Source organism: Siphateles boraxobius, unplaced genomic scaffold (genome assembly GCF_051911475.1).
Source record: "Siphateles boraxobius isolate OS27281-9 unplaced genomic scaffold, OSU_SipBor_1 86, whole genome shotgun sequence".
NCBI classification, from domain to species: domain Eukaryota; kingdom Metazoa; phylum Chordata; class Actinopteri; order Cypriniformes; family Leuciscidae; genus Siphateles; species Siphateles boraxobius.
Window position 1 is genome coordinate 1,358,961 of NW_027509215.1, and position 12,394 is coordinate 1,371,354.

General features: G+C 35.2%; 2 protein-coding genes across 2 annotated transcripts; one reads left to right on the top strand and one right to left on the bottom strand.

Moving 5' to 3' along the window:
* The first annotated feature begins 1,888 nt into the window (after positions 1–1,888).
* On the top strand, positions 1,889–5,768 carry odf3l2a (outer dense fiber of sperm tails 3-like 2a). The gene is made up of 4 exons (XM_077221769.1): positions 1,889–1,937; positions 2,974–3,084; positions 3,688–3,801; positions 5,213–5,768. Exons 1-4 carry the CDS (start codon positions 1,889–1,891, stop codon positions 5,698–5,700), a joined length of 762 nt encoding a protein of 253 aa, XP_077077884.1. The 3' UTR covers positions 5,701–5,768.
* Positions 5,769–7,874: 2,106 nt separating this feature from the next.
* On the bottom strand, positions 7,875–10,781 carry ebi3 (Epstein-Barr virus induced 3). Its single transcript, XM_077222333.1, has 6 exons — positions 10,494–10,781; positions 10,183–10,386; positions 9,944–10,061; positions 8,647–8,825; positions 8,220–8,377; positions 7,875–8,069 (listed from the first exon to the last, which is right to left on the bottom strand). Exons 1-6 carry the CDS (start codon positions 10,624–10,626, stop codon positions 7,920–7,922), a joined length of 942 nt encoding a protein of 313 aa, XP_077078448.1. The 5' UTR covers positions 10,627–10,781; the 3' UTR covers positions 7,875–7,919.
* Between the last annotated feature and the right edge of the window lie 1,613 nt (positions 10,782–12,394).

Here is a 12,394-nt window from a genome sequence, read left to right on the forward strand (position 1 = left end):
ACTGTAACCATAATCTCTGTACTTGTTATCGGAGTATTATTTCACAAATAAGTGTTTGTAAAGTGAGTCCTCATGCACTTCCATGGTACAGAGATCAAGTTGCAGAATGACATTCCCTGCTTTTTATTTAAAGCTCTTAAGGTATCAAACTCTTGGAATGTATGTTGATGATGAGTTAATGGACCAGCTATATGGAAACCGGGTGACCGATCTGTGTAGATGCAAATTCATTGAGCCTACGCCTCTCGGCTGCATGCCAGAGGTCAGCTGTAGTGTTCCCTGCTTCTACATGTATCACCGAGTCTGAAGATAGAGCAGGTTAATGTTTAATGTCCGCTCACTGGTCAGGGATGACATCTCTGCTTTCACGAGACACACTTTCTTCGTTTGATATTACATTTTACACAGCATCAGTTCATCATCTGTTTAGAGCTGCCAAAGAGAAACCGACTGTTTTAAAGCGATGAAGTTGCTTCACACTGTTAAATCAGAGTAACGTGATATGGGACTAAAACTATGCCACAGAAACAAGAGTAGGTTTCCAGAAGTTTCATTAGTTTTGAGTACTAGTTGAAGGTCTCCATGAGAACAGCGAGTATGATCAATTTTTGATGTAAAATCAATTTTATGTTTTCTATATCTGGATTCACCCACTTTACTTTCACCCACTAACCTACTGAACTGTCATTAATTTTTAATTTAAAAAAAAAAAAAAATTTGATAGCACCCTTTAAAATATGAATGTGGTGAAAGTTTTTCACCAACACTTTACAATGAGGTTTCATTTATTATCAGTGTTTAACTACATTTCAAGTGGTCAACATTTTAGTTTAGGGTCCAATTCTCACTATTAACTAGTTGCTTATTACCATGCATATAACTAGGATTTTGAGTGTTTATTAGTACTTATAAAGCGCATATTAATGCCTAATTCTGCATGACCATATTCTACATCCCTAATACTCAATACCTAAACTACATTACTAACTATAAATAAGTAGTTATTAGGAGTTTATTAAGGCAAAAGGCGTAGATAATAGTTAGTTAATAGTGAGAATTGGGCCCTTATCTAAAGTGTGACACATTTGCATCTGTTAATATTAATTAATGCGCTGTGAACTAACATGAACAAGAATATTTGGAAACACTTTATTTTACAGTGTCCTTGTTACACGTGTTACATGTAGTTACTGTAACTATAATTGCACGCAACTAACCCTAAACCAAACCCAAATCCTAACCCTATCCCTACAGTGTGTACATATAGTTAATTATTATTACTCAGTACTTAAATGTATAATTACACTGACACCTTAAAATAAAGTGTAACTGAATTTTTTTGAAATCTATAATAAATGCTGTAAAAAAATATTGCTAATTGTTAGTTAATGTTTAACTAATGTTAACAGATCAGACCTTATTGAAAAGCGCTACCAATATTTTTAGATCACAAGTTGATGGAATGAAGTACAGAATATATCTTAGTGTTTACATTTCAGGCGGCTATTGATATATAATCTTGTTACCTCGAAAGAATAAAGCGGATCTATTAGTAAATTCACACAGTTGTTGACCATCTCACATTGTGTAATTAGTTCATTAGCTGTCGTTTACACATAAATTGCCAAGGTGTAACTGTAGGTGTCCTTTGTAGTCAGTGATGGATGTTTGGAAATCTGTTATGCGTAAAGATATTGAGATGGAAGTTCTTGAAGCCTGGACAAGGGTAAGGTTTCTTGTGCTTGTAAGATTCATTCATAATTCAGGCCACAGTTGTATTTCTCCAGTGTGTCTAAACTGAAACTTCAACCTTTACTGGACCTCCTTGAGCACTCTTGCAGCCGATTTTGCTGTCAGCTCTTTAAGCTAGGCAGAAAATATACACGGCATGGGGGAAGTGGTGAGACGGCGGCCCATCATTGCTGGCAGGGAACGAGGTAAGTGTGTGACCGCTCTTTTCAGTAGATTCATTTGTACAAATGATTGTGTCGAAAGAATTATTCAGCAAAGCGAGGAGATCTGACGATTTATTTTAGCGCAGGACTCTGTAAGTAGTTCAAACATGCTCCTATTTGGCTCTTGAGAGTGGATTGGCAGTTTGATGAAAGAAACTGTCAGTTAGGTCTTTTATTGCAACACCTGCTTGTATCATTCTGAGAATAGAACCTCTTTTGTCCGTTCTTCTTTTTTGGCCAAAGCTTTAAAAAGCTTGTGTGACATTTAAATGTGTAAAAAAAAGGAAAATTCATATGATTTCAAATGAAAGTTTACAGCCAAGGTTCTCCTGGACTTTAGAAATGTGCACAGCATGTGTGACCTTTTATGTCTCACGTGAATCACATTCCATAGTTTTATTTTAGATTTAATAAAAAAAGGAAGTGACTATGAGGAACATAGCTAGCAGATGTATAACCTAAATTGACTAACACAATTAATTAGCCTGTAGGAGACATATTTTTATCTGTAATAAGTTATTACAATGTTATTTTAGTATTATTTATAAACTTTTATAGTTTTTTTATTAATACTTTAAATTAGCTTTTATTTTTATATTTTGGGTTTTCATTTGAATTTTTAGTAGCCTACTTTTATTATGCACCTTTGTCATTTTTTAATTATTTTGAATATTGCTATTATTTATTTCAGTTTTAGTTTGTATTTATTTCCAGTTAGTAATTTTTGTTATAACATTTCTAATTTTCATTTAGTTTGTTTATAATCTTTATTTTATTTAATAAAAATGTTTTTAATCGGTCTAGAGTACTGATAATAACCCTGCTTATAAATACAACCATCATTTATTTATTATTTACCTTTATTTTACCAGGAAGTCCCAGTAGTAACACGACAAGTTTTCGCTTTTTACCCCATATAATGTTCACTAATGCACATTATTTCCCATTCATTACAAACACAATTCCAGTAATAAATACTAAAAGGCTCCGCACACATTGTTTTTGTTTATGCCTGCAGGGCCCGGGCCTGGGCGTTATGCTCTTCCGCCCACTATCGGTTACATAAACCATGACTACACAAAACCCAGCAGCCCGGCCTATTCCTTCCACAGCCGCATGAGCAGCAACAGTGAGTGACATAACATGAAATCAAACACTTCTCACACTGACAGATGACATGATCCACTCAACTAATGCTGGGTTTAATCACTTGAGAACGCTTTTAACATGATTGTTCATGCAGAAAGTACATATATATCAACATGGCACTTATACGGACTGATAATTTTATAGATTAATTAGTGTCTACATTGTAGTACTGAAATAGTAGGTGGATTTAAACACACAGGCACACACTTACACGCCTAATTAGTGACATGTAACACTTGTTTGGAAGGAATTGGAGGCGATTGAGAACACCCAGTTTGATCAAAGTATTATTACAAAAAAACGTCTCACACATCTGGACTTTATATCACAAACAACGACATGCAATAAAATGATAAATGTGATTTCTCTGGCATATTAAGCTAATAAAATCCACATGCTTGATTTTGATCCATATGTTGGATTTGAATTAATGTTAAATAGCATTTCTGTTGCTCAAACAGTAGAGCAGAGCAATAGTCACTGCAGGGAATGCCTCAGCCTTATAAATTCGTGTTGCTTCGCATGTCTACCAAATGTAATTCATGAAATTCTGGTGTTTTCCTGTAATGTTGCTTTTGAATAGTGGTGTCTGTGGATTCCAGTCCAGGGCCGCAGTATCATGTAGATGGAAAAATGACACGCTTTGGCAGAGACGGTACCCCGTCGTATTCCATGCTGGGTAGAAAGAAGAAGACAGGTGGGATTTCTTCTGATCTCGTCTGATCATGTTTTCGCCTTTTTTATTAAACATATCTGTTTATTATTTTATCCAGGACCTTTTCATAACTGAAAGTTAAAAACAAGTCCAGGTCTGGTTATATTAATCTAAAAAGAAAATTAGGCTGTATGAAGTCAACATGTCAACCAGTTTTACTTCTGTAATGTTACATATTTCTGAATGAAACCGGATATTCAATAGTGTTCAATTGCGGAAGTATTAGTTTTCCCCATAAGGGAATCAAAGATAACGTTTACTTTGAGCTATGAGGTTGTTAATGTATGGAATATATGTTTTTGTTGAAGCCAACATTAATTCAACTTGTTAAATAATCATTTTAAACAGCAGATTCTCTCAAATGAAGGACGGTGAATGATGTAATAGTCAGTGTCACTATATGCTCTCAAACTAATTAGATATTTGTATGTATTTGTCTCTGCATGTGTTTGTCTTTTAGTCCGATTTTCAAATGATTTTTTCTTCAAATCAAAGTTTGTAATGTTGATTCACCCTGTTTGTGTGGTTCATGGCTTATAACTCTTTAATAAAGACTTTTAAAAAATCCCTATGGGGAAAATGAATTGAAAAAAATGGAAAAATTGATGGATGGGTTGTATCTTGAAAATGGGCATTGCCAGAATGTAGGGGTTGAAAAAGAGGAATTGTTAATGTTTTTCCCTTTTGCAATAATTTGCACTGATTAATCTTGCACAATACGAATGGTAATGTGTATTTAGAAAGTAAACAGCATTATTCTTATGTCATGTTCACTTTACACTGTGTTCCAAATTATTATGCAAGTGACATATCAGTATAATTTCAGTACAATAAACATTCAGATTTTAGTTTTTTAGAGCACAGAAGAACTCTAGGAAAGAACTAAGGAAAATTTCTGTGCTCTAAATCACTCGCAAATCTTTTAATCTCTATGCAGTTTTTGCTCAATATTAGTTGTGTTCATGCCTTTTGCAAGACATTGTACCATTTGATGGTTTTCATCTTCAGAAAGATCTTTCTTCTTCCCCATATTGCATGAGAACTGACTAGCGAATGTGGAACAACCTCTTTCAGTAGGTTTTCCATTTACCTAAAAAGACCTGACAAACTACTTAACAAACCGCTATCTAAAAATATAAGATAGAAATAAAACAAAGACATTTTCTTTGAAAAACTAAAACTAATATAGACAGTTTAACGTTCAATAGATTTGTAACAGATTTGCAGAGGTGTAAAGAGTACCTAAAAACCATACTTGAGTAAAAGTACAGATACTTTCTTTGAAATCCTATAGCTATGTCACTTGCATAATAATTTGTAGCATAGTCTAACAGCAGCGAGAAGGCATACACACTCAAATAAAGCAGTTGTTGATTCTCTTGTTTCTGATCAGCTGATACATTCCAGACTCCTGGACCAGGAGCCTACAGTCCCGAGAAAGCTCCACCTTTGAGCTTTCACCACAGACCTCCGTCTTACACCATGGCTTTCCGCACACGCTACCGCAGTGTGGATCCTGTACCCGCCCCCAACAGCTACACTTTACCCAACCTCTTCGGCTCCCACGTCCCCAACAAATCCTCCAGCGCCAGCTTCACCATGTCAGCACGCAGGAAAGCAGGCGGTCCATCGGAGGATCTGTCCATGACTCCAGGACCCTGCCGGTACAACAGCACAGAACCGAGTGTTTACCTGAACAGACAGCCTTCTTTCTCCATGCAAAGCCGTCATAATAATCCAATCGATATCACGAGGAAGCCTGGCCCAGGCACGCACAGCCCAGAAAAGGTGACGGCACACCTGCCTCGTGCACCCTCTTTCTCCCTGGGTGTTCGTCATTCCGAGTTTGTAACACCACTGATTGTTGACGTATTAGACTGAATTCATGCGATGCTTTGTTGGCACCTATAAAAACAGGATTTGGCTGTTTACATGTCCAGAAATAATGTTAAAAGGGGAACGCTAAAGTATCTGGAACAGTCACAATCTTCACTACCTGGCATCTGATTTTGTGCAATGAGATGTATGAATATATCTTTCAATTTCATTCACATCAGTTGTTTTCTTTTAAAGGAATATTTCAGCCACAAAAAAAAGTCTGTCATCCTTTACTCACTATCATTCAAAACTTGACCTTCATTCTTTCTAACATGAGAAGTTTTGAACTGGTCAAGTCAGTAATTTTTCCCCTCGCAATTTCAATTAATGTGCATGGGATATTTATTGTTTTGGGTGAACTATTACTTTAATTATATTCTGAATGGGTTTATAATAATTGTTTTTAACAAAAAAAAAACAATTAAAATAATTTTTGTTCTTTGAAATAAAACTGAAATTAATAAAAAAAAATATATAATAAAATATAAATATTAAATGAAAAACCATAACCTTAAATGAAAATTAGAAATGTTGTGTTGGCAACTAACTGAAATAATCATTTAAGTAATATATATAATATTTCAATAAAATAAATTCAATAATTAGTTGAAGTTGTTGCTGAAATTTGTGAAGTGCTAAAATGATTAAAACTTCAAATTAAAGGACAAGTTCGGTATTTTACACTTAAAGCCCTGTTTTAAGATTGTTTCTGATTAAATTGAACGGTTAAGATTTGAAGAAATTAAGAAATTTGGACAAATGCTGCTGTCCCGAGAATTTCAGGTTTCTGTGTTAGCAAACAACCCCGTTTCCGTTTCCGGCGGCGGAGCAATACCGTACCTCACAGAACATCCAATACAAGTCAATGGAGTTGGACAAAAACTACAATAAAACCTGTTGGAAAGCATCTTTTGCAATTTTTGTGTGAGCATAAACAACATCTGCAAAGTTACAACGCTCAAAGTTCAAAGCAAAGGGAGATATTTGCGTTTAAAGAAAAGGACTACAAAAAACAGCTGGTAGGGACTACACGACATTCCTCCCGGGTTTAGTGACATCAGCAACCCTAAAATGTACATAAACCCCGCCTCCGGGAACACGCAGTCGATGTTGAGAAAAGGAAAAATTGTTGTATAAGAGTGTATTTGTGAGTCAGCTCAAACTTTAACATCCTTCTTTTCACATGCAATAGAAAGTCACTCTATGTGCATCTCACAACAGTTCCTATACGAGCGATTTATAGATTAACATGACAGAATATCCTAATTGAAGTTAGTTAACTCCACATCAGCAACATAAATTCTTCAACTAACCATTCAGAGACGTCCTGTTGCATTCTACATGTTGTCACTTCTTGTTGAGTCTCTCCATCTTTGTCTGACTCCGTTTTAACATTAAATAAAGAACACGAACAGTTTCTGTCATTTTAGTGTCTGCGTGAGGTAATCGCTCTGCTAACCATGCTGCTAACGCAAAAGAGCTCTTGAAACCCCGCCCTCTGCAGCAGCTCATTTGCATTTAAAGGGACAGGCACAAAACGGTGCGTTTTTGCAAACCCTCAAAATGTGACAACTTTAAATAAAAATATCTGTGGGGTATTTTGTGCTAAAACTTCACAAACACACTCTGGGGACATCAGAGATTTATTTTACATCTTGTGAAAAGGCCATTTTACCACCCCTTTAAAACTAAAATAAAAATGACATAAGTACATAGCAAACTTCTAAACTTAAAATGTATCCTTAAATGAAAATGTAAACATTAAACCAAATTTAAAAAAATACTAAATACTATAATGGTGTATAAATAAAGGGTTAGATTGGTAAAACACCAGTATTCTTTTAAACCCCTTATTTTATTTAATAAAAAGAAAATCAACTGATTTTCAAAGGAAACAGATTTGTTTCCTTACAGATTTGTTATTGAACACTGGCATTCATTTTTGTTCTTTATTTGCCGCTTGAAAAGGTGTGATTTTCTTTTTTCACAAACCACTTAAAATCAGTTAGATAAAGTTTAGATAAGAACACTTTCGAAATGCTAACATGCTTTGTGATTATTTAGTGGAGCTATACTGGGTGTTTATCTTTTTTTAAATTAAGAAAATTCTGCACATTGAGCTTGCATATTGGTTATCGTTGCTTTTATAAACAAAGTTACACTTTGGTGACATAATAAACATTGAAACGTAACACTTTTGGTTAATGTAGAGATTTATCATATCAGTTGATGGGTATAGTGGCACTTATTGGTGCACTCCAGTCGCTGTTCCGCCCATCATCAAGGAAGTCCTTTGCAGATATTTGAATGTAATAAGTCCTTCCTGCCACCAGTCCACTCAGAACCATTTTGCTAGACTCATAAGGGCCAAGCTAGAAAACAAAAAAATGTTAAAGAAATAAATATTTCCCTCCTGTATGAGGTAACTTTGCAAATACTGCTTTAATTGTTACGTTTGGTATTTTTGTTTTAGTACTTTACAGCGTTAACACTATAGAACACGGTCTACACAAGAAACTCACACTTCTAGCTGTCTCAGGTTTGCCCCAGTGGTATTTCACTGTGTATTTAAGGAGAAAGTTGACAGGATCCGGCCAAGTGGGTGGTGGACCCCACTGAACAGACAACTTCTTGCCTGGCATTACCATCACACTCACATTCACCGGAGGATCAGGTTTCACTACAACACAACCAAAGACAGGGATTAAAACACTCAATAGAAAACCATGGCATAATGCATGAAGATGTGAACATTGATAAGACCTTGAAAATATTCCTTTTCATTTTCTGTAGTGACATAGACTAAAGTAAATATTTATGTGAATATTTGTTTATTTTTTCAGATATTTTTCCTGTATTGATTATATAAATGTTTAAAAATAAAAATACAGACTGTTTGCAAACCAGTGGAATAAATGGAATGGTAGAAGAGAGCAATGAAAAGCTCACCTATCTGCTCAAAAATAAATGGCCATATGCGTGTTGTGCTTCCCAGAGCATTAATAGCTGTGATGTTGATAAGAGTTGGTTCTCTTGCAAAGATCTCCAGTTCCTCTAGCGCACATTGCCTGTCTTGTTCTTCCCATTTCTGGCATTGACGGGCACTTGAGAGTGGTTCTGAAAAGCTCCTAAATTTAAATTCAGAAGCAAATATTCTGAACTATTATTCTACATTTTAATATGTATAGTAAATCATATAGATACATGCTTGTATCTCATATAGATACAAGCAATAGTACACATTCATTATTTATTCACTAATGCTCATGTTAATCCAAACCCATGAAAAATTATTTCTGATTCGTGAACAAATAATTCTTTTGAATTGGATCTTTTCAGTTAATCAGTTTATTTGGTTCACAAAACCAAACTGAATGATTCGCTCATGAATCAGAAGCCATTACAGATTCTTCAGAAGACTTGGAATAGGACACAAATCTTAAGTATTTTACTAATACTAAATGTAGGCTCAAAGATGCACTAGCAACACATAAGAGACATGCCAGTGAAAAACAATCAACTGGTGAATTGAGAGGAGAGCAATCACAAGTTTATTTTCTAAAATAAAAATAAAACTGAACACATAAATATTGCAATAAAATCAAGGTCGACACAACAGCCTCTTAAAAAGTCTACAAAACACTCAAGTCCCAGTTAAGCTCCAGTTTTCAAAAAGGGCACAAGAAAACCAATATCCTTCAAAAAGGTATCTTCAATATAACGGTTAGATAAAATAATATTAAGTAAAATGAATTAGTCAAAGCCTACTTGCACTAGACATGCTGGTTATGGCTATAGCCATGTCCTCATCTCATATGAAACACCTGCGATTCAAAAACTTCTAACTAATCCATGTAAAGTAGTCTTTTTTGACAAGTTTGGATTAGGGAAAAACACACAATATATATAGTACCTTCAATGCCCTGTAGATGGCGATATCACTTATTTTGTGGCAGAAATAAACTGCTGCTGAAAAAATTAGGTGCCATGCAAAATGTATGGACTACTTTCATTACTCATCACAAATGTTTTGGAGTAAAGAGTGGAATACTTTTTCAAAAATGTAGTCAAATATATAGTAAAAGTTGCTGATATCTTTGATACTTAGTCAAACTACAAAGTAGCCAAAAAGATTAAGTGCAGTAACTAATTACATTTACTCAAATACTTTACACCACTGCAGATTTGCCAATTTTACAATACATCTAGTATTATACCAATGCATTTTAAATGTACAGGAACATACCTGTATGTAGCAATATAGTGTGTTGGAAGTATTGGGTCTGGAGTCAGTGTCCAAGAGCATATGGCCATTTTAGGGTAAGTTGGAGACCAACAGTGCACATCCGGAGGAGAAGGGGGATCTAAATAGGACAAACAGAACGGAATTTCAATTTAATTCTTAATTTAAGCTCTCTGGGATAGTGAGATTTTTTTTCACTAGACTACACAGCTTTAAATAAAGGAAAATATGCATAAACCTACATCCCATGTGTAAAGATACTGTTAGTATCAGGTTTCCGTTTGGTTGGTGACAGGTGTAGATGCCTTGGTTCTTCAAACTAGTGTTCTGTATGAAGAGAACGGGGCTTGAGACGAGCACTGAGCTGTTCAATCTCCACTCCACCCCTTTTCCCTCTCCTTCAGTGCACGGTATCTTCACAGATGAACCCACTGCTACAAACTCTTCTATTGAGGGAGGTGAGGAGGAAAAGAGACAGGCTTGGACAGATCCAACACGCTGTGTTTGTATGTTGGAGTTAAAAGAGTGTGTTTTCTTAACAAATAAAGCTTACCTCGAACCTCTGGCAGTACGGTTGTTGTGTCTTGGCTAAAAACTCCGCTTGTTATGACCAGCACTCCAAAAACATATATCAAGCACATTTTTTGCCGTTTTATACTCACAAAACATAAAGGCCGTGCTTTCATAAAAGCACAGACTAAGTGTGTAGTCACACGCTCGGATTTAGGGGAATTTTGTTAATCATTAGTTGATAAATAGCCTATGTTTGCGAAAGAAGGCAGGCTACTGTTGGGCTGCGGTGTGAATATAAATAGGCTACATCAAAACTGATGTATAGGCTACTGTATGTTCATTTGGATTATTGATACATTAGTGTTTAACAATTTGGTTTTAAACGCATGTGCAAAATATAAATCTAATTTATTCATGTTGGTTTCATATATTTTTAATGAATATTTATACCATTTCCAACAAATATTTTGATTTAATGTCTTGAATGATGTGGAGAACTCTAGGCTACCCTTGTGGAGCTCTAAAAGTTGTGTTACCATCAAGAGTAAAAAGTATATATATATGCATGTATATGAATACATGCTAGTGTACACATCCTAATCTCGTAAATATTTCCGTAAGTATGAATAAAAAAAACGTCTATTCAAGTCTGTGTGATTTGTATGTATATATAGAGCTCAACATAAAAAATGAGTTGGTTCAAAAACTAATTGCTTACTAAATGAGCATGAGTTCGATAATCCTCTGCATTTAACGTGATCAATTGATATTAAAATTGTTTAATACTAATCCTAGGCCGGTGCAAATAACCAATGATCATTAAAGGGTTAGGAAATATTAAAATCAGTCACAATTTCCTCAAACAGACACTACGAACAACTAATGTGTCAACAGGTCATTAATTATATGCTTGCACAACAGAAAAAGGGCAGGCTTGTGGTTAATAAAATAGATACAATCATTGTGACATCAATGCAGAATCCTAAGCACATGGTTGATGACATCAACACCCATTCGTCCAATCACAATCACTGAATTACCTTAAGTTGCAACTTTGGAAAGTGTGTTAGTGTCTTATAATTCATAAAATATTTGATCTAGCCCATCAATTATAATTTAAATGGAGAAAAAAAGTCACAGTTTACATACTGAAGGATTCAGTGAGCTGTTTTCAGCTACCATGTGGACTGTGATATAATGAGGTCAGAATCCTTCTGTAAACAGCACAACGTCCTTGTTTATCGAGTGTGTGGGACTGTTCTCATTCTTCCATGTATTTTCACAATCCTGAGTGAAGACTTAATTCACATGAGCCTTGAAAATGCAACAACTTTAAATGAAAACATGTTTTGCATTTGAGCTCTTTGGCTGAGACTGAGAGTTAATGGAGGCTGAGATCGGAATCAATGAGAACCAAAGACTCAAGTACATTGAAAGATGTTATTAGGGCCATCCTTTAATGTTTTAAGGATTCATTAGGTACACAGAAGGGAGTTTCACAGCTTTAACAGTTTCTGATGCCTTTAACCATTCTGTTCAAGAGTGAGGCCTGCTGTATGCCCTTATGCATTTTGGTGACTAAATGGTGAAAACTTGTGTTTGACAAATTACAAAATCTAATCCCTGCTGCCCCAACTGACACCAAACCAATTTTACTGATTAGACGTTGAGCTTTCATAATTCAGGAGTTGAGTTCTCAGATCTGTTTCATTAAATAATCCTCTTTTATGTGGCTATTTCTACCTAAAAGGTGCTTTATGGTAGTTTATGGTAGTGCTTTCTACCATAAACAGAAACAACTGAAGACTAAAAAAACAGTAAGGGTACAGAGCTTTAAAATAATGATAGCATGGAGCAGATCATTTGTTCTGGTAAGAATTGAATGAGTGTTCTGAGATCAAACTCCACTGTCTCAGGTTGAGCTTTAAATCAGTGGAAACT